Source organism: Lycorma delicatula, chromosome 1 (assembly GCF_047948215.1).
Source record: "Lycorma delicatula isolate Av1 chromosome 1, ASM4794821v1, whole genome shotgun sequence".
NCBI lineage: Eukaryota > Metazoa > Arthropoda > Insecta > Hemiptera > Fulgoridae > Lycorma > Lycorma delicatula.
In genome coordinates this window covers 70,671,033-70,698,108 of record NC_134455.1, presented here as the reverse complement: position 1 = coordinate 70,698,108, position 27,076 = coordinate 70,671,033, and the positions used below count along the sequence as shown (strand labels likewise).

The 27,076-nt window shown below is 28.4% G+C and overlaps 1 protein-coding gene across 10 annotated transcripts in view; it reads left to right on the top strand.

Annotated features, from left to right (window-relative positions):
- The window catches only part of hlk (hulk), a 309,501-nt gene that overhangs the window by 127,839 nt on the left and 154,586 nt on the right, over positions 1-27,076 (top strand). For all 10 annotated transcript variants that reach the window (XM_075356311.1, XM_075356337.1, XM_075356327.1 and 7 more), the window contains 9 exons: positions 2,083-2,265; positions 3,324-3,455; positions 6,904-7,086; positions 11,873-12,004; positions 14,150-14,332; positions 17,834-17,965; positions 20,137-20,319; positions 23,780-23,911; positions 25,172-25,360. In XM_075356311.1, coding sequence (XP_075212426.1) covers positions 2,083-2,265; positions 3,324-3,455; positions 6,904-7,086; positions 11,873-12,004; positions 14,150-14,332; positions 17,834-17,965; positions 20,137-20,319; positions 23,780-23,911; positions 25,172-25,360 — 1,449 coding nt within the window. The remainder of the gene's footprint in view (positions 1-2,082; positions 2,266-3,323; positions 3,456-6,903; positions 7,087-11,872; positions 12,005-14,149; positions 14,333-17,833; positions 17,966-20,136; positions 20,320-23,779; positions 23,912-25,171; positions 25,361-27,076) is intronic.

Sequence of the window (27,076 nt, the reverse complement as noted above, 5' to 3'; positions counted from 1 at the left end):
TACATTGTTTCTCAGTAATTACAGTCCTTAGCTGTATTCATATTTTACATCAACTAACAGCAGAAAACTAAAGTAATATTTGACATTATTACTTATCGGATATTAAGATTTTATTAGTGGCCGGTATCTTTTTACCTCCTTGTATGAAGTAAAGGAAGTATTGTGATCGTGAAAAATTTAGTTTTTCAGATTTCAATGTAAACATCCATTTTGACCATCCCTGAATCAATTTTGACTAGTTTCGGTGTGACGTCTATACGTATGATCTCGCATAAGAATTAGCCTTGTATTTAGGACTGTTGTAACATCTAGTTGTGCACCTCCCCTTTTGATGGCAATCGACTGGGCCAAAAATGTACATATAGTCTCTAAATAAAGCGGAGTTTCAATTTTGAAACAATTGGATTTTGGACTTTTTCTTGTAGTAATAAGCCCTCGTTGAGAGCTTTTCAACAATATATCATAAGTGATACTTATTTTCATTAGTTGCAGAGTTATAGCCAAATAAAATTTTAATTAATGAAATATTTGAATCTTACCCGGGTAAGGCACATAGGTTCAAATTCGACTTCATATACACATTCTTTTTTAACTTTTTTTTTTATTATTTAAATATATTGATTTATTAATCTCTGTAAAAAATGTTTGAATTAAAATGAAAAGTACATAAAATCTTATTTCACTCAGAACTTTGATTTTTTTCATACTTTATTGTTATTATTGAATTATTATTTATTGTTAACATTTTTTTTATAATCAGAAGTTAGTAATTGTTAATAAATCAATATATCTTAATGTAAAAAACAGTTAAAAAAATATATAAGTATATGAAGTCAGATTTGAATTGATGTGTTCATGGTTATGGATCTGACACATTCTCACTTACATCACATAACTACTTGAGTAATGTGAAACAAAATTAATATATAAACAATATAATATGCTGAAACGGATAACAGAAAAAAATGTGATGCAATGTGAGCTCCACCACAATGCAATTGTGTAATTGTAAATTTTATTAAAGAATTGGAGGATTGTATCTCACTTTCAAATGAAATAAGTTTAAATGAAGTGCAGCAAAAAAATGTGTATATGTAATTTAATAGGTGTACAAGGAAGTCGTGTAGTGTCCACATCAAATTTTTGATTTTGCACAACATCAAGACCAATTCTTCTCTGAACTTCATTTTCATTATTATATTATGACAAACTTATTTGTACAATAACCATAGATCATTATGATCTTATATCTTCCCAACAGACTACCCAAAAGGTAATCCCACCAATGAATTTCATATACTCTCCCACTATCTTGGTTTGATATTGTGACTATTGAACAGTTCCCACAAGAATGTTGATGATAACACAATTTTATTATCTACCCATGACATAACTGATACATTAACCCCTTCAACATTATATATATTTCCAAAAGATGTTCTTCATTACATTTTTTTCATATTTTCTAGTGAAAACCTACTTTTGCAAATAGTCCCAAACAGTTGAATACCTTTCTTTTTTAGATATGTCAGTAAAAGTACTCGTAAACTAGTATACTGATTTTTGAAAAAAATTATGGTTATAATTTTAAAAAAGCTCTTATTTGCTACTTTTATGTTAAAAACTAGAATAGTTATTAAAATACTTTTATATTAGCCGATTGAAAGTTTATACCTAATTAAAAAAATGTATTCCTTTCATAGGATAATTGTTTAGATATAATACATAATAAATATTCTTCAGCCTCTGCAAAGTACAAAATTAGAGAACACTCTTACCTTTACTTTTTCATGTTCAAAATATTTTTGGGCCTAAGCCCATCTTCATGATATTTTTTAATAAATTTTTCATTTGTTTACATTTACTCATTACAGTTTAGCTTTTTACATTTTTTTTGTAAAAATTGTTTGTTAATAAAATAAAGACATTTTAAAAATTCAATACAAATATTTGTTCAGTCAAGAGAATGAAAAAGTATAAAAATGGACTACAAAAAATGTTATCTAAATAAATTGTTTAGATATAAATATCTTGAGAATATTTTCATTTTTCTTGAATTTTAATTTACCTTGATATTTACAGATGACAACGATGATGAGGATTCGATACAGGTGTTAGGAGAATTGGAGAAGATTGATGATGATTGTGATAAACATGGTATTCAATTTGTAAAGATAGACGACAATCAAGCAGCTAAGGACTTTGGAATTGATAATGTACCTGCTATTGTCTACTTTGAAAAGCAGATCCCTAATGTGTATGATGGTAGGATGTAATATATGTAGGATAATATTGTAACTTTACATTCAATCTAACTTAATGATTTTTTCTTAGTTTTTATGGTTTATAGTTTTTAAATTTAAGCAGTTTTTCTTAATTTATTTAAAGAATATTTTGGAGAGCTTTTTTTTAGAATACTTAGGAAAGTTTTCCATTATCTAACTTTTATGTTTAATATAAAGAAATTTTAGGTTCTTATATTGTTAAATTATCTATCTTATTTAATATAACTAATTTTTCATTGGTAGAGATGTAGATTCTCAAAATTAAATTATTTTAATTAGTCTTTCATAGCACAGTATTGTCTGTAGAATAATAATAATAGTATTGTCTTCTATTAATAATAATTATATAGAATGAAGTTCAGGGATAGTCTAACAAAGTAGGCTAAATTATTTATGAACTAATTTGTATTTAGGTAAGATCATAATTTGCAAGCACTGGATTATAAATAAGTACTGTCTTGTATTTTATTATATTGTCTTGTGTTTTTATTATTTTTAGTTTCTTTGGGAGCTACAATAAAGAGTAGTGAAACCTTTGTTCAGAACCCTGAATAATAGACTGCTTAAAATTATTATTATTTTTTTTTAACTATACTCCACCTACACTTTTGTGTCTGTCAGAAGGGAAACAGTAAAACAATTACTTAAATTGGTTTCTGGCCTAGAATAATTTATAAAAATTATAAAACAATATAATATTAAATAAATTTTATTCTCAGCAATGATTTCATCACACAGGGAACTGAGCTAACACTAATCCTCCATTTCCATGGACTGTGTGTTACTAGACTACTGATATTTGTGAATATGTGCATAAGTCATGAGTATTTAAACATCAGCTTTTACTTCCTTTTATTATGAAAACACCAACTGAAACATAAATTCAGTGCAAATGCTCAAACTTTGACCACAAGCTTAAGTGTTTAATGTCAACCATTGCTTGCAATAGTTTTTCTTAAGCCTCTATATAAAAATTTATATTAACACTTACCTTATTCTTTACATTGCTCTTTAATTAATCTTGTTAATGTCTTTTAGGCGATATTGAAAATGAAGATGAAATTTTGGAGTGGCTAATAGAACAATTAGAAAAGGATGAAATTGAAGATGTAACTGATGAGATGCTTGATAGGTTAGTTAAGGAAGGAAAAACACTTGCTGTTCTATTTTGTAAGTATATTGATTTATAAGTATGAAATATTATTAATTTTTTTCCATTTTTATCTTCAAAAAGCTATCTAATTACTTTAAATTATTGTTTATAAATATTTCTTTTACACCTGAAACTGGGTTTTATTGTTTATTCTTTACTACAATATTTGAAACATAATTCATAGCAACAGTTTCATCAGATGAAAAATGAGGTTATGTTAGCCCTTGCATATGTAGCTGATAAATAACATTCCAAAACCTGCCATAGATAGTTGTTATATGAATCCATCTTTTTTAACTTACAATTTTATGATAAAGTTCAATTGATAAATAATTATAATTAGTAAAGCATTATTAACACTACAAACACAGACAGCTCTTGTTGCCTGGTTCATGAATCAGTTATCAGGAGCCTGGCTTCTTGTATCATAATAAAAATAGGAGCTTCTGCTAAATTTTTTTAAATTAGAATGTAGTAAAATATACTTTTTTGTTGATTTATCTGAATAAAAAGAACTAGATAATAAAACAGATTAATTAAAAAGCTAAATAGTAAACACTGTGTAAAAAATGCTAGCAAAATTATTTTTTAAAAAGAAGGATATTATGAGTTACTTACTATTACTTTAAAGTTTTCAAAAAGTAAATTTCGGCCTTATAAAACAATCAGTAATTTTTTTTATATAATTGACTGTAAATTTAGTAGTTAAACAATGTTTGTTAACAATGATCCATCAGAAAGCTTTCAGCAAATTTCAAAATCTTACCTAAGGATGGGCAACATGCCTGCATATGATTTTCATACCTTCTTCAATTGTTCATCCTTGAACTTATTCCTTATTGGTATCATTGGGAGTACCAGTTATAAAATCTTCCAAAACAAATAATTACCAGTTTTTTGGCTGACTCTGCCTATGATTTAGAAATAATAAAATTTCTTCCAATTAAACTTTAAAATTTTCTTTAAAGACATATATTTCTAACATTATAGCAAATATGATGTGTCTTTCTTCAGCACATGAATTAGCTGCAAATAAAACCTTTCTTCTTTTTTTTTTATGAACTATTGAAATTTGATTGTAGATTAAAAACTATACAATTTAATTTAATACATTGTAGCTAAAGAATTTTTTTTTATATCTTTTTGCTTATAATATACTGAAACCATGGACACAGTGATTCCACTCTACTTAAAAAAATTATTTTATCTATGTACATTTATCAATAATGATTTACTCACCAGATTTCATAGAACACATACACAATTTCATTTCATATACACAATGCTTTCAAAAAAATTACAATTAGAAGTTCATTTTTTTTCATCTAAAGCACTATATGCTTCTTTAATGAACTTCCATCTGCCCCATGTATCTTATATTAGTACACTCATGGTAACAATTGAAAAGTGCTTTCTTTCCTCAAAAGATTTCTCAAAAACTACTGCAGATACTGTTCTGGCACCTATTTTGTTCAATGTTCAGGTCAAAAACCATAAGAAATCATTAATTCTGGCCCATAATTAGCATCCTAAAAATTTCAGTATGACCTCATTTCAAGAGGATAGCTGAAATCTAAGCAAAATCTTTCATTTTAGGTCACAACAAATCATTTTAGGATATATGTTTATATGAACTTTTTCCATTATTTTCATGAATAGAATAATTTATGAAGTCCTGGGGAAACTTCATGGTACACTCTGTATATTATATGAATCAAAACAATATTATCACCATTATCATCAAAATGGTGATAGTGGTGTATCTATAACAAAGTGGTCTCTCTCTCTCGCTCTCTCTCTCTCTCTCTCTCACTGTGTGTGTGTGTGTGTGTGCATGTGCACACACACACACACACACACAGATACACTACTGTCCTACTTATCAGCTGGTAAATTCACTTAATAGATATATAAAATGTTAATACTTACTAGCATACTATGTTACTTAGCTTACTAGCATTTGTTAAGAGTACAACTTAACAAACAAACTCAGGAAAATAAAAAATGAAGTTGTTTCCCATTTTCTTATTCTTAGAGCTAAATCCAGTACTGCACCATCGGTGTACCAATAACATGAAAATAATCTCTCTATTTAATGACACTCAGTCCTTCAAATGACACTTAATTCTCCTCCCTATGATATTAGTTATGCAGTAAATGACATTGCTCTTTTGGAAAACAACTCACCAATTTTTTTTATAGCTCAAGTGCTTTTACATTTATTTTAGCTATTATAAAAAAACTGGAATAGTTGTGTAAGTAAGGCATTATTTATGTTTTATTGTAATAAAAAAATGCATCACACAATGTTATGACATAAAATATGCTTTCGATAATTAAGGTAATTTGCAAACATTGCTATTGTAACTAAATTGAATTTTTTTCAGAAATTTAAAAACTAATAAATCACATAAAGCTATAAAATCACAAATAGCATTTATGATTTTAGCTCTCCATGGAGAGCTATCCTGAAGGAGGCCATGGTTCATAAAGAGCTTTAGTACAAAAAAAATTACACAAATTGCTATAACAATTTCATTTCTGTAAAATTTTCTTTCCTTTTCAGCAGAAAAATTTTTAAAAAAGAAATAGTTTACTGCAATCTATACCAAAAATAAATGTTGAATAAGTAAATAAATGAGTGAATTGTATCACCTGGCTCAGCAAATATGGCATACATATTCTTCTACTACTCAATAACAAAGTACACTACCAGATTACAGTTTAATATAATGTATAATTGTAATAAGTTCTTAAGTTATTATAAAGTATCTACCTTTAAAAACGTTTTTCATTTAATCTTATCATTGTGGGCAGAAGTTGAAAAGTCAAACTGAAAACAGAATAAATTTTATTTTACTTTCAAGTTAAATTGTCAGAGTTAATAGTTTTTTTTTAAGTTAATAAAAGACTTTAACTTTCTGTTTGGTATATTTCCTTTGGAAAATGGTTTATTAAGTCTGAGACTAAGCTTCCACCACCACTTTGGGTTTAATCTGGTTTAGAAAACCAATTAAACCTGTTGCAATGTGACACTCTATTCAGAATTTTTCTTGCTAAACAGTTTTCAAATTATTCCTTATTTAAATTATTCATAAAAACATTTAAAAATTTGTTTAATACTAATGAATTGATTATTATTTAATAAGAAGAAATTTTCATCAATGAAAGGAAAAACTTTAACGTTTGAAAAATATAAAAAGTAGTCTGTTTGGTTTTTTAACTGGACTGTTACAAAAAATGTCAACTTTAGCAAGTAATAAATAAAAACAATTATTATTTTCTAAAATAATACATTTCAATTTTTATAATCTGTAATAATTTTATTATTTCTTATTTTAATGAAAATGATTAACTAATAAAGTATTATTTTTAACTAAATAAGTTTAACTGTTATTTATAACTCAATAATTATAACATAAATAAATAGAATATTATAATAATTTATAATATGTTTGTATGTAGATGATAATAATGATCGAAAGTCACAGCGTGTTCTCAATGAACTTGAAAACATTGATGACGAATGTGATGCTTTGGGTATTGTATTTGTTAAACTTGATAATTCTGATGAAGCCAAAAATTATGGTATTGAAAAACTTCCAGCGCTTATGTATTTTGAAAAAGGAATTCCAATGTTGTATGAAGGTTTGTATATTTCATAATAATTATCCTTTGTGGGTATGCATGCATGTGTGTGTGTGTGTTTGTGTGTATGTGTCACACACATAAAGAGACACAGAGTACAGAACAAAAGTCCACAGAAAGAGTTTATTAGAGAACTTACTAAAAATACAGCAAACTTTAATTCTAACAAATTTTTTTTTTCTTGAAATATACTTTTAGTAGAACTATTATTGATAACTAAACATTCCAAGAAATTAAAAACAAAACAAAAAATTGTGAAATTATTTCACTGAGCTTACAGTTTATTATCACAACAATATTAATAACTTAATGTAAGCAAAATCAAAATAAATTACAATATACTGAATAAATATTTTATTTATATATTGTAAACCTGATTACTATTATTTTATCTAGAAATGTATAATGAATTCTTCAATATAAAAAACAGTAAAGAATTTAATATTTACAAATTTGTATAAAAAACTTTTTCATCTAATTTACATCTAAATTGAAACATCATTAAATATTTAAGAAAAAAACTAGAGATACTTCTTCAGAAATTATGAGATTAATAATTTAAAATTTAAATATATTCACATTAGATCTTTTTCTTTTTTTTTATTACTGCTTCATTATTAAAAACTTATTTTTTACATTATCATCTAGGTATTTTATGTGACATTAACACAACTTTTATTAGTTTCTCTTTCATTATCAAATTTCAATTTGACAGATATGAGCAATAACAGAAATTCATTCCCTTTCAATTTCTTTTGAAATATTCAAAAAATTAAGACTTTACCAACTATAAATTGTATTTTACACCAATAATTAACAATTAAATTACAATAGAATTAGTAAAAACTAACTGATTAAAATTTGTATATTTTAAGTATTTAAAGCGGTGACTTCTGGAAGTGTTTTTTATAGATATTGTTTATAAAATGTAAAAGTGTATACAATAAAGTGTATACATATAAAGTCATATGACTTTATATGTACATGATGGAGTGGTCACTTTTCAGCCTTTTATCCAAAAGGTCTCAAATTCAAATCTTGGTCAGGCAGCATTTTTCATATACTTCCATTTCATATTTTCATACACAGCTTATACCTATAAAACTTAAGTGGTATATTAATCATCAACCTGATGCATATTGATAAATATCTAGTGCTTCTTTATATTGAACACTGTTTCAAAATTATGGGTTTAATTGAAATTTTAGGAGGTATGATCTGATACTTTTACACTTGACAGGATCTCAAGAACTAATTTAAAACCAAGCCAAACTAATTTGGCTTTTTGTCAAAAATCTCAACGTTTGTCATCTCAAATTTATCATCTCAACGTTAGCGGCTATGTACGTATAGAAATAAAAATAACAACTTTACCACATGTATTGACTATTTATTTGTGAAAAATAAAATGCTAAACAATAAAATAATGAGAATAGTATACATTTATATACTGTTAAAATTAGCAAATTTATGTGCTCATAATTTAATTTTTCCGGCAAAGCGTTCTCTCTCTTCCTTCAGGTGGCCCAAAAGGTTTGATTTCCCCAGCTCGAGTCTACACACAGATCCACCATATTTTCGTCCGTCAGATGCCACCTGAGGAGAATCATGTTGTTTATTGCGCGTACAATTTGAGGAGATGACATTTTTCAGATTGACTGAAACAAATTAAAAAGATTTCATTATAAAATAATATTATTCATGGCGGGTCCTTATTTTCTAGATACTTTTAGGTTAGAGCAATCTGTACATAAACGATACAATATACATCGGAATAGTACCCGCTAAAATCATTAAAATACATCTATCGGTTGTATCTTAGACTATTTACTCAAATAATTAGAAAGATATTCTAATTAACAGTTTGACGTCAATATTACAAAAGTATTAGGCCAATACACAGTTTATGAATATGTACGTATAAATTTAATACTTTTAAATTATTAAATATTTAAAGTTTATAATTGTTATTTAAAAGATTTTCACTACCTGATCGATAATGAAGCTTGAGAAATTAAGTAAGACGTATATAAAACAATAACAAGCACCGATTGCTTTAGGGCAGAAGAATTGGTATGAATACGATGACAATTTGGCGGTTAATTATATACAACGGTTGACCTTATCAACGAGATAACATTCAGATAAAAAAGTCTGACGCACATGAATTATCATTAGTGCGCAATATTGTGTAATTGACTATATAACATATTTTTTCCTCTACGTGCCGAACATGCACACACACATTTTTGGATCATGTGATCACCACCTTTTCACGCGCAATCTTTTTGGTGCTACAAGATGGCTGCTATGACGACACAAGATAGCATAAGGGAGGGGGTGGGGCCTGTGCCACGTGACCAAAATCCTGCTCTGATTGCTCGTGACGCAAAATCTCCATTTCTCAATGCGAAACGAAGAGCTGAATTAATATTTAGCCTTATTGACTACCGTAATTTCTCTTTTGTTGATGCTGATTCTCGGATGACTTGACATGGTAGTTCACAGTTAGATCTCATTTTTACCAACTGTGTTGTTGCAAATGCTCCATGTTTTTGTTGCATCTGATGATCTGAGTCGTTCTCTTGATGATGCTGTAGATGGAAATGTCCCTCTTTTTTGCCGTCGTCCTAGAAGACTTCCTTCTTGGTTTTCTGCTTAGTGAATTTCGCTGATTAATAAGAAAAGAAAGGCTTACCGTCGGTATAAAAACTCTGGTCTTCTATCCGATTTTAATGATTTTTGTGAAATTTGTTGGATGGTAAAAATCACCCTCCAAAGAGATAAACTAAATTAGACTTTTTCTTGTGAGAGTGATGTTATTGATAAACCTTCTCGATTTTGGAGCTACATTTTCAAATATAGATGAAATTAAAACTGAATTGTTGCTCCTCTTGATTCGGCTCACCCGAGAACTGATCCATATGAATTATGTTTACATTTTGGTGAATAGTTCCAGTCCATATGGCCTTTCACCCAGAGGTCCCGGGTTCGAATCCCGGTCAGGTATGGCATTTTCACACACGCTACAAATCATTCATCTCATCCTCTGAAGTAATGCTTAACTGTGGACTCGGAGGTTAAAAAAAAAAACAAAAAAAAAAGTTCCAGGCCATATACTAGTTATTTGTAGCGGACTGTCAAACTATTTCTACGCCGAATGATATGAGTTTTACTGATCTTGATTTTGATATTCCAATGGTCTACTTAGAGGATTATCTGCTTGTGCTCAGACAGCTAAATTCTAAACTTGACATTGGTCCTGATAATATTCCACCATATATTATCAAGGGAGTTAGACTGTTGCTCGCTCCTGTCCTCACTTCCATTTACAACTGAAGTTTGCAGTCTGGCACTTTTCTTTCCCTATGGAACAAGGCAACTTCATACCTGTTCCTAAACCTGGTCTTCCTACAATAAATAATTTTCATTCTACCTCCATTTTAAGTCCTTTTTTAAAATGGTAGAGAAAATAATCTGTTCCCATATTTACCATTATAACCAACCGTTCATCAACATGGATTTATGCAGGGTTGCTTGATTACATCTATCCTCAACTCTTTTCTTGATATCACTTGTCTATTTGTAGAGGGGAAAGGTCAGGTAAATGCTGTCTACTTTGATTTCCATGAGCAATTTGATAAGATGCCTCACTTTTTTACTTCATTGCCTGAGACACTACGGTTTAAGCGAATGTCTGATTTTTTGGATTGTCTCATATGTTCGAGAAAGGAGGTTTTTTATTCATTATGCTGATTTGACATCTTATTGTGAGTTTGTTGCTTCCTCTGGGGTTCCTCAGGGCTCTAATTTGGGTACTCTGCTTCTTTTATTTTTTATGAATTATATGTTGGCAACTGCCAACAGTGATAACTATCACTGTTGGCTTGGATATTTATGCAGATGATCTCAAAATTTAGATTCAATTTCTTCAGAATGAAACTATCTTCTTTTACAGATTACTAATAATGCTGTTTACAACTTTACACAAAATGCTTTTAGGTTTGAATAACGTCCTTCATGTTCCATTTTCCTGACAAACCAATCATTTTCATCATCTTTACTCCATTGGTAGTGAGTTTAACATTTTAGAATTCAACATAAAGTAAATGATCTCAGAGTCTTACTGGACACCAAGCTTTATTTAGAAGATCATGTGGATGGGATTGTTAGTAAGGCTAAGCGCAACCTTGGGCTGATTAAATGGCTTGCAAGACCGTTTCAAACTTAAGTTTGGAATTTGAAACGGTCCCAGTGAACTGGAATATTCCACTACCACCTGGAACAAACCACGTAATTACACTACAAAAATGATAGAGTGTTCTGGATAATTTCTTATGTTGGTGTGTTACAAATTTGGTTGGCAATTAAGCATCTCTGATATTCATTGGCGTTTGGATTTGTCGTTCTTATCCAGTAGAAGAGGCTTTTTGCCTTGGTTTTTGTTTATAAAGATATTCATGGCCTTAATACTATTCCTGGCAATATTTCAATCAGAATTCCATGAACTAATGTTAGGAATTTCTTTCCATTTAGTTTGCATCTGCACACTGCATCCCCTACTGTCCGAAGATTGGTAAATTGTTTTTTTATTTTAATTTGGCCAGCACTATATGCTCTGTTTGCCACTTTGTTTTATAGTTATTAACCCATATATCTTGGCTTCTGCTGTTTTGCTGTATTAAACAAATAATTTTTTTTAATTATTATTATTAGTGCTACGAATAATGTTGTCTTTCTATAAAAAATAAAATTATTTGAAAATAATGCAATCAGATTTTTTCAGGTAATTTGGAAGAAGAAGAAAAAGTTCTTAACTGGTTAGACCATCAGCAACGAAGTGATGAAATTGAAGATGTCACTGATGAGATGTTAGACATGATTATAGAAAAAATGCCACATGTTGCTGCCTTATTTTGTCAGTATCATACGTTAATTTATCTTAAACTAATGATTTTTTAACAAATAAAAATCGCAAAGTTTTATTTTCATATGTACTCTTCATTTAATGGCTCATGAAAACTCAAAAAAATGGTTTTAAAGTTAAATCATTAAAAAATTAATTTTTCAGAAGTTTTTATATATGTGCTTATTAATTGATTTTTGTAACATTATTGTATGTAATGTTATTGTATGTCATTCTGATATTTAAATTATTTCCATGTAAGAATTTAAGAAAAATTAGTTTGTTTTTAATGTATAGTCCGTTTTGAAGCCAAAACAAAATTGAAAAATATGAATAAATAATTGCATAACCATAAAAACTTAATTTATTTATTTGTTTTCTACAGCTGTCTTCAACTGCAACACATTCTTCACATCATTTTACAAGCCCATTCATTCCCTCTTCAAGAAATTCCACCACTAGTTTAAACCACGTAGTAATGCTATTTTTCAATTTATCGTCATCGTCAAACCTTTGTGATGCAAGCCACCGTTTAAGGTGAAGAAACAGAAAATAATCTCTGGAGCTATGTCAGGGCTATAGGATGAATGACTGAAGATTTTCCAATGAAATCTTTCCAGTCATCTCATTGTCTGATTTTCTGTTTTTGGCTGGGCATTTTCATGTAAAAACAAAATCCTGTGAGATAGCATTCCACATCATTTGTTTTTTATAGGTTTCATTAGATTTTTTTTTACATTTCGCTATACATATCATAGTAATCGTGGTAGTTTCATGATCCTAGATTCAACAAGCAGGATACCTTTTTTGCCCTCACAAAATAAATAGTAGACGTAAGCTTCTTTACCAAAAACATTAATGTTTGAACTTGAAGGAGATGATAAATGTTGCTTTCGCATAGACTGCTGCTTTGTCTTGACATTTGAATAAGAAATCCAGGTTTCATCTCTGGTAACATTGTGAATAAAAAATTCATTACCTTCATTTTTGTCCTCTGCAAAATTCATGCAATGGAGCAAAATGTTTTTCTTGTGAGTGTCAGTTAACATCTTCGACACGCATCTGCACACAATTTTTTTATCCCAATTTTTCAATCAAAACTTCATAAATCAAAGATCGTGAAACAAATTCTCAAATTTCTCAAATTTTTTCATCAACATTTTCAGTCAAAAGATTTGTTTTCACTGACAGTCAGTCGGCCCTTATGTTCTTCATCATGAACTTTCAATCACACTTCTCAAAATGAACAACACCATTGTCTTATTTTGGTTTCACTCATATTCACATAAATGCCTGTGAATTTCTGCCACAGAATTTTTCCATAAAAAATCAGATTACTTCTCGTACTTCACACTTGGCGGGATCACCAATTGTAATTATAAATAGATGAAAATAAACAACTAACTAAAGCTTTGTAGAAAATTATTGTAGTTCTGGAAAATATTATTGCCCATATAAATTATTTTTTTAAAGGTGTGGTAAATTTTTATTATTTTTTTAAATATTTTACATTTTTTCCAGTTTGGTTCACTATTGTTTTCAAAGTATTACAAAATCACAATTTATAAACAAAATTAATATGTATCAATTATATATATGAAAATAAAACAATTACATAATAAATAAAACAAAATGACCTACAATCAGAGCTGTCGGCTGATTTCCATATGTTCTGACAACCTGAAAAGTTATAACATTCAAAATTACGAAAACAAAAGAAAGTCCAGAGTATAAGCTCATAATTTATGCCAAAATCAAGACAATCAGACATGAATTTCTGATGAAATATTGATTATTGTAAGCAACTATATTATCAGTCATCTGACCATACCATTTAAGAAATAAACTGACTGTTGGTAAAACAGCAGCTGTCAGTTCTAGAGTAAGCTAATAAGGAAAACTGTATGCCAATTTCACTTCATAAATCTGTGGATTATATTTCAGTCATTACAATAAAATTTATTAAACTTGCTTCATATATTAGTAAGCCATGTAACTGTAAAATTACAAGTTTATTGTCTTATGAACAGTGTCTAAAGTGTTTTTTCCATTTCACTTAGTTTTTTAATTCATTTACATCATATATAATTATTTTATTAAAAATACTTTTACGTAGATTTTATCATTAATAATGAATGAAATTTTATTTTTATACAGATGACAAAGACCAGAAGAAAAGTCAAAAAGTTTTAGCCGAGCTTGAAAATATTGATGATGAATGCGATCAGAATGATATTGCTTTTGTAAAGATTGATAATGATGAGGAAGCAAAAGAGTATGGAGTTGAAAGTTTGCCAGCTCTAATTTTTTTTGAAAAACGCATTCCTCATATTTATGACGGTTAGTTAACTTTATTATTATTTAGCTTTAATTATTGTTAACATTTACATTCTGATTTAATAATTAATTACTATTTTAAGAATTATAATTTATAGGTTAATACTGTGAATAAATTCAGAATGATTGTTAGTTGTATACATTAGCAATAAGATATTTGATATTAAATAGAAGGTATTTAAAATGTATGATATTTGAAAGATTACAATAATGTCCATGAGAAGATTTTTTATGAGATGATCATAACTGATTTTGCAAAAACTCAATAATACAGTAGCAGTATGAATTTATTTTCTAATTTTAGTTTCAGTTTAGTTTAACTTCTGTTCATTTCAACATATTCTATTGTAAGTGTCACTGTAACCCTACAGTAGCATCATTATACCCTACAGTGGGTATTATTGTTACCATATGGTGAAAATAAATCATAATAGTTACTGTAGCTGCAGTAATCTTGTAAACAGAATAAATTGTCAGTGTTGCATTAGTAGTATTATTCAGTTCAGATCAGTCTGATTCATAGCATGTGAAAATTTTACTATCATAACAGTTTTAATAAAGCCTACATTTTCTTTTCAACATATAAATACTATTTATAGAATTCCCTTTTCTTTTTTTGTAACAGAACTTCTGGTATAAGAAATTATTTTAAATGTACAAAGTTTTAACTGACTACGTCAGTCATTGAAGTTTCAATAACCATTTAAACAGTAGTAGAATTTGAAGCTCCAAAATGTTTTTTGTGTAATTACTTTATAATTTATTTATTATTATATTCATTAAGGGAGCATACAAAGAAAACCCAAATTTTCAACCTAATCAACAGTTTACTTTTAAAGCCAGTTCAACATAAGAAGAAAAAAAATTGTAGATTAATTAAAAAAGAGATATAAATACTAATAAGTCATGAAATAAACCACAATGAAGAGAACAAAAAGTAAATAAATACATTAGAAGAAAGTCTGTAATCAATATGACTTGTGTAAAAAAAGTATACATAAAATAAAAATAATATATAACTCCAGTGGAAGCATACATTTAAAAAAACAGTACAAATCTAAACATTTTTAATAAAATTATTTATTTTTTTTTATTCTTGATACTGGTAAAGGGTAGGTGAGAAAATTAAATTTATTAAAAAAGATGTGTTACATCTAATGGAGAATAATAATTGTGATTCTTTGACAATGTGGAACAACGGTAAAAGCCAAACATTATTATGAAATGGGTGAATCATTGACGTAATGTTATGAAAGCAAAATAAGTAGTCAAAAAATCTGTTAAAAGTTTGATGTAAAAGAATAAGACTAACTTTAAATCACACAATGCTTTCAGTAGCACATAATAAAAATTTTTCTTAGACTATCTTTCTCTTTTTTCTGTTTAGCCTCCAGAACCACTGTGAGATATTACTTTATAGAGTGAATGAGGATGATATGTATGAAAGTAAATGAAGTGTAGTCTTATACAGTCTCAGGTCGACCATTCCTTAGATGTGTGGTTAATTGAAACCCAACCACCAAAGAACGCCGGTATCCACAATCTAGTATTCAAATCTATGTAAAAGTAACTGCCTTTACTAGGATTTGAACCTTAGAAATCTCAACTTCAAAATCAGCTGATTTGTTGATGATGGGGTTATCAACCCTAGACCAGTCCAGTGGGTTTCCTTAAACTACCTGTGTTAAAACCAACTAAGCTAGCAGTATATCTTTTGCCAAAAAGATATTGTAGAAATTTCATCTGTGTGTACTCCACATCAGATTCAGTACAAAATTGGCCAAGACACCATACTTCTGAAGTAAACTCCATTACATTCTAAATAATCTCATTATCTTCTTATGTTTCTGAAACCAACATTCTACCTTACCACTCACTTCTGTTTTGTTTTTTTTTTAAGTTTTAAACTAGTTTCTATTTTTATAGATAGTTACTGGAATTATCCAAATCAAGGCACACACAATACCTATTATTTTTAAATGGAATTTTTTATAGGATTACCATCACATTATTGCGCTATTTTCCATATATCATTTAAATAAATAATACCATTACAGTTACAGTTACTCTATGTAGATGCAACTTCTACTTGCTTTATTCCTGCATACCTGTAAAAAATGTTAGTCTATTTTTTCTTGTTTATATTTATCTCTTTTATCAATATGATAGATTTGATTTTACTTATATAAAGAGTGGAATTTTCTCCAAGCTACGTTTATTGTTAAGTTGTATAGAAATATCTGTAGTGTATTGAAAAAAAAAACTTTTTTTATAATAAAAGCTCTATGTCTGCAAATAAGTTTTTCTTATCATTCAATAATAATCCAAACAAAATAACATAAAAAGAAAATAATTTTTTTCTAAACTTTATTCAAAACTGTTCAGTAATTATTAATAAAATTGCTTAACATTCCTTTATATATATATATATATATATATATATATATATATAGTATCTATATATATATCTATAGATAGTCTTTAATTTTTCTAATAAAATTAATTATATGCAATTAATTTGCTTTAATACTAAGTAGCATGCTATTTAAGCAAAATTCCAATTAAGTGTTTTTTATCAAATTCAGTTTTATAACTTGGCTAATACTAATCAGAATTATTCACTAAAGGTTCTGTTTACATCTGTACATAAATATATCTGAAATAGATCTATGGGAAATGTTTATATTATAAGAAATGCAATAACTATTGAATAAATCTGTTACAATATGTAGATTATACTTATCCACAAAAAAATCAGTTGTTTACTTCAGATTTTTGAACATATTAAATGTTAAAACAAATTATTAGATATCAGATCTTTTATCAGCTCTACAAATATTTCAGTTTTTTAAATGAGAACTACAGGAGATATTTGCATTTCACCAAACTATCTAAATTTATTAAATTGCTTTTAGTAATGTTCTGTTTACAGTGTGGCACTTTCTGTAATATAAAGGCATACATGAAAGAATTAAAAAGTTACAAAATATACTTTGAGATGTAGAAAGGTCCAGGTGAAATGGTTTTTCTGGAAGAATTTTTGAATAATGTTTTCATTATGGTTAAACATAAAATACAAAATTATTTTATAAACTGATTTTTTAAAATTATCTTTAATATAATCAAATTTTCTGTTTGACTGATAATGTTTACCTTAAATTATTGTATTGTGGCAGCATAAAATGATGCCTTGACCAAGCAAGATGCAGCTGCTAATATTCAATGAACAAGTAAAGCACTCTATACAAATGCAAAGTGTCTCCATGTTAAGATAAAATGTTTAAAAAAAAGAAAATAAGAAAAAAATTGTATTATACCACTCACAAATTTAATTCAAATCGTATAATGTACAATTTATCTGTAACATTATATTTGTTTGTATAAGACATGATAAGAATAAATATTAAAATTGTACTAGTCTTTTCACCAATATATTTTGTTTTTTTTTTCTTTTTCATTATTGTGAAGAATAAAGGATATGTATATTTTGTTTTGTTTAATTAGGTGATTTAATGAAGGAGGAAGAACTCCTCAGCTGGTTAATACATCAAAAAAGGCACAGTGAAATTGCTGAAGTTACTGATGAAATATTAGACAAACTTATAGATAGTATAGAATTTCTTGCTGTCCTCTTTTGTAAGTAAATATATTATTATAAAATTTATAATTGAAGGTTACTAATTTAAATAAAACTAAAAATACTACTCTTTTAGTTACAGTTAGACAAACAAATTTAAAATAAGAGTTTTAATTTAGTTTTCTTCTTCATCTTACTTTCCTTGCTGAACGAATTCATGTGTAGGGATGTAATAATAAAGAAAGCATTAAAATCCTTGTCTGAACTCAAAATATTTTACATCATCTTTCCCACGGGGAACCCATCTATCTCTTTCCTATTAGTTTAAATTGCTCTACAATTTCATTAATCATTAATTGATACTTTCAGTTTTTTCTCTAAGTATATTGTTTTCATGAGTTTGTAATTTGAAGTTTGAATTGAGTAATAGTTTAAGAAAAAACTTTTTTTTTATAAAATAGAAAGTTTTTATATTTATTTTAAAACTATAACATTTTTTTTACAACAAACAAGCAAAAGAGTCTAAGAGATAATTGGATACTGTGCCATTTTACTGATGTATTTTTTTTAAATTCAGTGTAATGATACTGAATTATGAATTGTGCAAGAGAACGTGCATTGAACGTGTAGACGGCATATTAAATCTTATTGGTTCATGCAACAAATTGCATTTGTTTCATGTAACAAATGAATCATTTTTTTACGATGCAGCAGCATTGAAAATGCAACTTAATAGCAACTTCTCGCTGACTGTTGTTTTATCTTTTTTGCAATGACATTAATTATTTTAATTTTATTATAAGTTTTATTAATGTATGTGAGTTAATAAAAGTTTTATACGGCATCCGATAGCAAATTGCTCAAAATAAGCAGTTTTGCAAAAATCTAATAAATTATTTATTTATTTAAAAAATATAAATATGTTACAATTTTCACATCACCCATGAGGTATGTAAAAAGACTGAGATTTATCTTAAAAAGTAAAATATCTCCCCAAGAAAACTATGAAACACTCAATTTAATCTTTTACAAACATAATTTTACATCTTTATCATTTATTTATGATAAATTATTTTTTTTAATTTTAATTAATCTTTTTTATATAATTATTAAATATTATTTAATTATAGCAGGCAGGTGTAGCTGTAATGAGATTAATATTATATTTTATTTTCACACACACACACACATACATACACTTTAATTTAAATATTATATTTTCATACATGCACACAATTTAATTTATATATTTATCGTTTTATTTATATATAACATTTATTTGTTCATTCTAACTAAAGCACTGATACCATATTTTAATTAGTGCCAGTATGGCGGTATTTAGCAGCGGCAGTTTGTACTAGCTAAACGAATGTAATTTCACAACTTACATAGAACAAATCTCATCTGGTCAGTCAGAAAACTAGTGTAGTCTCGAGGCTTAATGCACCAGGCAACTGGGTGATCAAGTTCGAGACCCAGCCAGACCCAGTTACTTTTTTACATTTTAAATATTATTCATTTGTTTAATTCTACCACTCACCTGTGGTGTTACATCCTAGCAGACAACTACAACTAATGTACTACCTACGTTTGAAATATTTAAATAATTAAATAAAATAAATAATTAATTTTTAAAGTGTAAAAAATAATTAGGTTGGTAATACGCTGATTGGAAAGGGGGATTTCCTAAATGGTGGCGGAGTCATGTGACCAAATTCCTGCAACGGGATTGACTATTGATTCCATACCGTTATTTCCATACATAATGTTTATACCTTTATATGAACACCTGTTGAAAAGTAGTAGTTGTTATGCAATGTATAAAATTGTGTTTTTATTTTTATGTCATTCTCTTCATTAAGCCATATTTGTATCTAGTTATTCTTTTTGTAGCAGTTGAAGAGATTATTAATAAACTTTTAGGTTAGCAAAAATAGTTGTACATAAAAGAAAAATTTGAACAGTTTACTGTAGAAAACTGAAATTTTATTTAATTTTAATACCAATTAAGATACAGTCTTTATGTTTAATAATTCCAAATATCAGTCTTCAGGTAACGCTAGCGTTTGTATTGTGAATATAGTAGAGTACACTGATATACATATGATCACCTGTGCATAAGGAGAGTTCCTGTACAAAGAATGTAACATTTATTTTTTAATAAATGTTACATTTAATAAATGTAACTACTGTCATTGTAGTATTTCAGTTTAATTTGATGATTTTTCAGATGAAAAGGAAGATAAACAAGATATAAGAGTACTAAATGAACTGGAAAATATTGATGATGAACTGGACAAAGAGGGAATTGTTATTGTGCGTATTGATAACAAAGAAGAAGCAAAAGAATATGGAATTGACCATCTACCTACTTTAGTTTACTTTGAAAATAAAATTCCAGCTATTTATGAAGGTAATTGAGTTAATTGCTGATAACAAAGATTTTGTTTTTTTAATTCTTGACATTATTGAGTTACTGTAAGGTGTGATAAAGCATTCTGAGACTATTTCTCCAAAAAAATATCCTGCTTGATTTTAACTTGTCTAGCATTCCCTTTGAAGTAATCCCATTGCATAGACATTATCTTCTCCTGCTGTTGAACTACTTTGCAAAAGTCCTCTTTCTCAAGCACCTTCTACAACACTAGTTTTCTACACACATCCACAGGTTCTCCTTTATTATGTCAAAATGATGTCTTCAGTTTGAGTTTTATCTTGAGGAAAAGTGTTGTTTCTTAATTTTGTTTTCAAATGTTATATTTTAATTAATTTCTTTATTTTCTATTATTAATTAATACCTTTGTAACTATTACAATCATTCCTATTATTTACTATTGAAGTAGTATTATTTTGTATTCAAATTTTCTTCATACCATAGTTCAAATTAAAAAACTGAAGAAAAATTATACAATATACATGGTGAAATTATTTATTTTCTAACTTTATAAAGAGATTCTCAGTATAGCATATACTTTTTTCATGTTCAAGCATAACTCAGGAAACAAAATGCACCAGTTTTCAGTGATTCATTTGTTTTTGGGAGGGAGTTATGAGGTTTTGCCACTACTACACTCTTAAAACCTTAAGAAATAAATTTTTTTTTTATTCAATTTAATGATTCTTAATTTTTTAATTTTAAAAATATAATTATTGCTAAAACTTGTACTTAAATATCATCATTGAAATTTTTTCATTTTGATAAATAATAATGTAATACAAGAAACTAAGAACATCTTCATTCATTTCAAAAATAAATGAATTCAGTTATCACATTCTGATTATACATTTGGAGCCCATTGTATTCTTAAAACTTTTTCTGCATCTAAAGCAATATTTTCTTTTGGTTATTTAGATATTCAGTTTCAAGTGAATTTACTGCCAAAATGTAAATTTCTGGTTGTTTGATGTTCATTACAAACATAACAATACTCATACCATTTTATTTGATAAATTTATCCATTGTCTTCATCACCATAAAATTTATTCAATTTAAAGAAAAAAAATTTAAATAACTTATACAGAAAAGAATTACATTAGATTTCATTACATAATTAGTAATGCAGGCACCCTACAGAAATTACTTGCCCCCAAAAATTCCATTGCTATTTCAAAAGTAGCAAGTATCACTTAGGAGGGTTGCATGGGCAAGTTAGGAGTGAAGTAGTTTCTCATAACCTTTATTACTAAGCTGAATATGCTATTACTTTGACTACTTCTCTCAGTGCTTCGATCTCTTCACCACAGGGACTGGACTTTTAGTGAAAATCATTACACTTTTATCATTACTCTTGAAGAATAATTTATTTTTTGGAATAACAATTTTTTGGATATTACATACCACATCCCTTTAAAATATTACAAAACTTTTCAGCTTTTTGGATGTGTTATATACAAATGATATATAGTTGCAACTAGAATACACATTTTTAGTGACATGATGATAAAATAACCTAAAAAATAAAATAAATAAGACACATTCCCTCCTGTCCATTCTCTTTCCCCCTTGTCTCCTGACAGGACATGTAAATATGTCCTGTAATAGTAAAAAAGAAGTATCAATAATCAGACAAAAAACAAACCAAAATACTAATTGTAACACTCACTTGGATATCATATATGTAAATGCCTAAAACAGTTTTAACGGCAAAAGTAATGTTTAATAGCCAAAAGTCTTATAAATATTTGAAAAATAAACAAACAATTAAACATGTGAAATAATTGAATTAATATATGCCAACTTATTTTAATATAAAATTTTCATGTATTCATATGTCTTTATAAAAATAATTCTATAAATTAATCAGTCTCCACAATCTTTTTTTTAAAAAGAAGCAAATTATTTCTTCATTAAGATGTTTAGTTTGGCATTTGCTATAGTAGGTTTTTTTACTTTTATTTGAATTTTTAAAAAACTTTATAACTATTTAAATATTTTTCTTAAATTTGATAAAGTGTTTATGAAATTGATAAAATGTTATATATGTACTTACTAAAACTGCTGATAAAGTATTCAAGAATATTGTGAACGTACAAGAAAATGTGTACATACTGTGCTAACTATACTTACTGTGCAAATGTGCTACATAATTTTTTATACTCAGTATTGATAAGCCTGAAAAGTCTAAGACATTTTTCTAAAATTTTACTTTCAGCAGTTGCTGTTAACTATAGCTCCCCTTCTTAGACATTATCTTTTTTATAATTATTATCAGTCATTATTTAGATTAATTTATTAATGTACATTACAGAACAATTTATATAGAAAAGATTGAACCAAAAGTGTTATCCACAAAACTGATTACTCAGCAAGTTAAAATATTCTTAATTGAATATTATTCAGTATTTTGGGTTATTTAATATAGTATCTAGTAAAGATATTTTTCATTCTTAGAGAATTCCTTAATTCCATTCCCAATAACATGTTATTACTGAAATTTTTTGTTGCTCACATGTATTAACCAAGATATTTTAATTTCAATATTATATAATTCACTATTGTGAATTTTGAATTTTTACATGAATTTGCTCTATTCTTTCTGTTTTTTTAATTCATTAAAAAAAGTTCTTTTGCATTTTTTTAAATGCAAAAAAATGGTATCAGCATAAATGCAGCGTGTGGTCTCCAGCAGTACATAGATGACTACATACAATAAACCAGTCCACACCCACTAACAAATAAGTGCAAATAAGCTTGATGTTATACTCAAAGATCATGGTGGAAGAACAGCACTGCTAATAGATGTCTCACTGCCAAAAGTCATGAATATTATGCAAAAGAATGCAGAGAAAAGAAACTGAGGTACGAAAATCTAAAGATCTATTTTAGCAGGATGTGGAACATCAAGACCCAGATAGTGCCGATAATCACCGGGGCACTTGGAGCAATCCCTAAGGACCACCAAATAGATATACAGAAAATACCAGGGAAAGGTAGCGTAGAAGATATGTAAGACGCAGTGCTCAATGGCATGGCAAACATCCTTAAAAAAGTGCTGTTTTAGGAAAACTCATTACGAATATCTGGGATCCTGCATGCTCATTTACGTTGCGCAGAAGGTCACAAGAAGCATGAGAATATATCCATATGCGAACTGATTATGTATCATATTATAGTGAAACAGCTTCCCCTAACATGGGGAACAGATGCTGACCAGAGTGCTGCCCAATACAGGTGCAGACACATCTGGCTTTAGATGCCTGGTTGGTTCACAGGTGGTATTTTATTTACTATTTACCCAACATATCTGCCGATCATCCCCCTATCTATCACCTGGGGATGTGCCAGATGGGGGCAGAAACCCTGCTCATATTATTGGGTATGGGTTATAATAATAATAATATTATATTATTTTAATATTTGCTTATTTTTGTAGGTGAACTGTTGAATGAAGAGGAAGTATTGGAATGGTTACTTGAACAGAAAAATTCTGCTACAATAGAAGAAGTCACGGATGAAATTTTAAAAGAACTTATTAATGAACATGAATATGTTGTTGTATATTTCAGTAAGCTTATATACTATTCATTTACTGTAACTATTTTATTCTCTAAGTTCTTAAAAAGTGAAAATAACAAGAAGTTCTCTTTTTATATTTTATAAAATATATTTTTATATTCATAATATTATCAATCTTTATTGATAATAACAAATATAATAATATAATATAAATATAAAATATAATAATATACTGATAAAATGTTTTTCAATAACAATTATACACTCTGATAAAATAATGGAACATTATGAGGATGATTGTGATGCAAAATGTACTATTACTTTAGGTTTGTAACTTGTGACTGAACTAGTATGTTATGAATTATATTTAAACCATCTATTTCATTCATTCTCAAAGTGGGCAATAACACCCCCTTGTAGTGCTGGTGGCTTTCAGGAGGGGGCAGTAGAAGGCCCAAAGAAAAGTGAGGGCATTCAGGTGGTCTAGGAAGGCGATGGCTGATTAAAAAAAAGACAAAAATTATGTTTTCCTGATATTTTTCAAAGTAAAATGTAAGTTTCAACTCAGAAAAAGGATATGCCACATTTAAAGACAATAATTACAATTGCAATTTTTAAGAGTGCATCTTAAAAACAGCAATTGCAATTATTATTTTTAACAGATGGTAAGTGTAAAAATGTTGAGGGCGCTAGAAAATGTTTGATTCTCAATGTGGGTGGTGAGCGAAAACGTTTGAGAATCAATGATCTATTTAAATATTGATGAATTACAGAGTAAAAGCTATCAATACATCTTTCCAGCTGTAATGTTTCAGCAATGATTTAAATTTCTCTTCAGAACTATTCAACCTCATGACAAGATAGTCTTTGCTCAGAGAATTTCACTGGGAGATGGTCAATATTATTAGATGACTGAATATTATTAGTGAAAATTTTCTTTTTGTAGCATTTTTTTTTTAATTTTATATTTTTAAACAGTACATATAAGTAAAATGGTATTCAAAATGGTAAATACCTTTGAAGGTGGTAATATTTAAAATAATAAGTTAGTAATATGTTAATAATTTACTAACTACACACTTCAAATTTTTGGCTTATCAAACCTTTAGAAGCCTCTATTACATCGGTATAGTTACATCGAGATATTTACATTAACTAATAATTTACATTAACTATTATGGATTCAATTGACCGTTTAAAAATATTTTTAAATAGATGAAAATATATGCTTACAAAAATTTTCTACATGGAAGATCATTTTAAACAATAATGAATTAGTATGTGAAATCATTTTTCTTTTTTTTTGTAGGTGGTCGGTGTGAAGAAGGACAAAAATGTGATTCTATTTTGGATGAGTTAGAAAATATTGATGATGAATTAGATGAGAACGGTATGGTTTTTGTAACTACAGAAGATACTGCACTAGCTAAAAAACATGGCATCAAATCATTCCCATCTTTAGTACTCTTCAGAAATAAAGAACCTCTTATGTATAAAGGTTGGTCAGTGAATTTGGAAAGTTTATATGATTCTGATTGTTAAAAAATTGTTTGTATTTGCATTTTACCATTCAGTTTGTACTATCATCTGCTTATTAATCAAACACTTTTTTAATCATTTTGTGTACATTCCACAGTCTATAAGATTTTGAAACAGTGAATGCAACAGCCTTCCCAACTTAATTGTATAATGCATGTAAAATATATTAGGCGGTTATAACCACCAAACACAAGAGTAGCAAAAATTGAGTGCAAATAAATCGTTTGTACAGAATTAAAAAAAAAAGATATTAAATTTGGAGATTTTCCTTATAGGGAAAGATGGCCTTATAAATAAAAATTGTGAAATAGTATTTATGGTTGAAATTTAAACAACATTAGGTTTAAAAACTGACAAAAATAAATCATTTCCTAGTAATAACTCTGCATTTATTTATCTATCATTTCTATCAAAATTTCATTATTTTTAATCCTCTCTGTGCTGATGATGGGCAAAACCACATGCATTCATATTTAGAAAGAATATAAAGTGGATATTTCTGAAAATTTAACATAGAAAATATTATTACTGTAATTGTTTTTCTGAACTTTTTTTGTATTAATAAATGTAAACAGAAGAGTTTTTTGTTCTTTTTTTTTTTTAATAATAAAAGTGAAATAACCAATAAAAAAATGTTTTTACATATTTTTCAACTGAATTTGTATCAAATACATAAAATTACAGATAAAATTTCTATAAATAACAGAATATGTTATTGTGGAATATTAAAACAAGTATAAATATTAAAAAAGCTACCTTTTTTCCGATGAGTCTGAGAAACCCCATTTACAGGCGGAGTGTTAGACTTGCTAACAGGTTCCACTAGATGTTATTGAGAAAGCGTATGTGTTTCTGCACTCTACCGACCAAATCTCATATCTCACCGATCCTCCCCTCCTGGGTCGGGTTCACAATTAAGCATTGTACATCCCCGGGAGGTGCCTTTGGACCAGAGGGATCCAGAGTCTCCATGCTTCATCACTGTCACCCATCCACGCAAGTGCAGATGAACAACGGCTCTGCAGAGAGTTGTCTTTCACCCACCAACCCTATGTTCATATTCTTCTGCCTCAGTCTGAGAACTCTGTATCGTTGTACTCTCTAGAAGATCCATCTGGAAGCATCCATCAGTTCCTCTCTTTCCGGACTTTGGTTTGCAGTACCTCTGCCACGAATCCTGTGACTGTTTCAAAGTGGTACTGGCTTTTCAACATGGTGTCTATTATGTCATTTAGCATAATCTGCCCCATGACTGCAATGCGCAGCAACATTCCTCCTCACACCACAAGCACTAAAAAATGACATGTTTAGGTGTGTCAAGTTTCTGGCAGTATGGGTACAGAGGATCCTCCACTCTTCTCCTTCCATGCAAATAGGAGTGGAAGGCCCCATGTCCAGTCAGAAATTGGTTGAGCAAGAAACCCTGCTCACCAAAATCCCTACCGGCCCATGTCTCTATACATGGAATCAAGTGATGCATCTATCTCCCTGTAGTGGATGCATCCCACCTGGCCTGCCAGTCTCTGCCGACAACGGCTCTCATCTCCTCCTTAGACATCCCCTGATAACTCATCGTACTAGCCTTTAACTGTTGCATTGGCAGCATGCCTGTAATCACCAGCACTGTCTCTGTAGACACAAAGGCATATGCTGATGCTACCCTTAGTGCCATTCG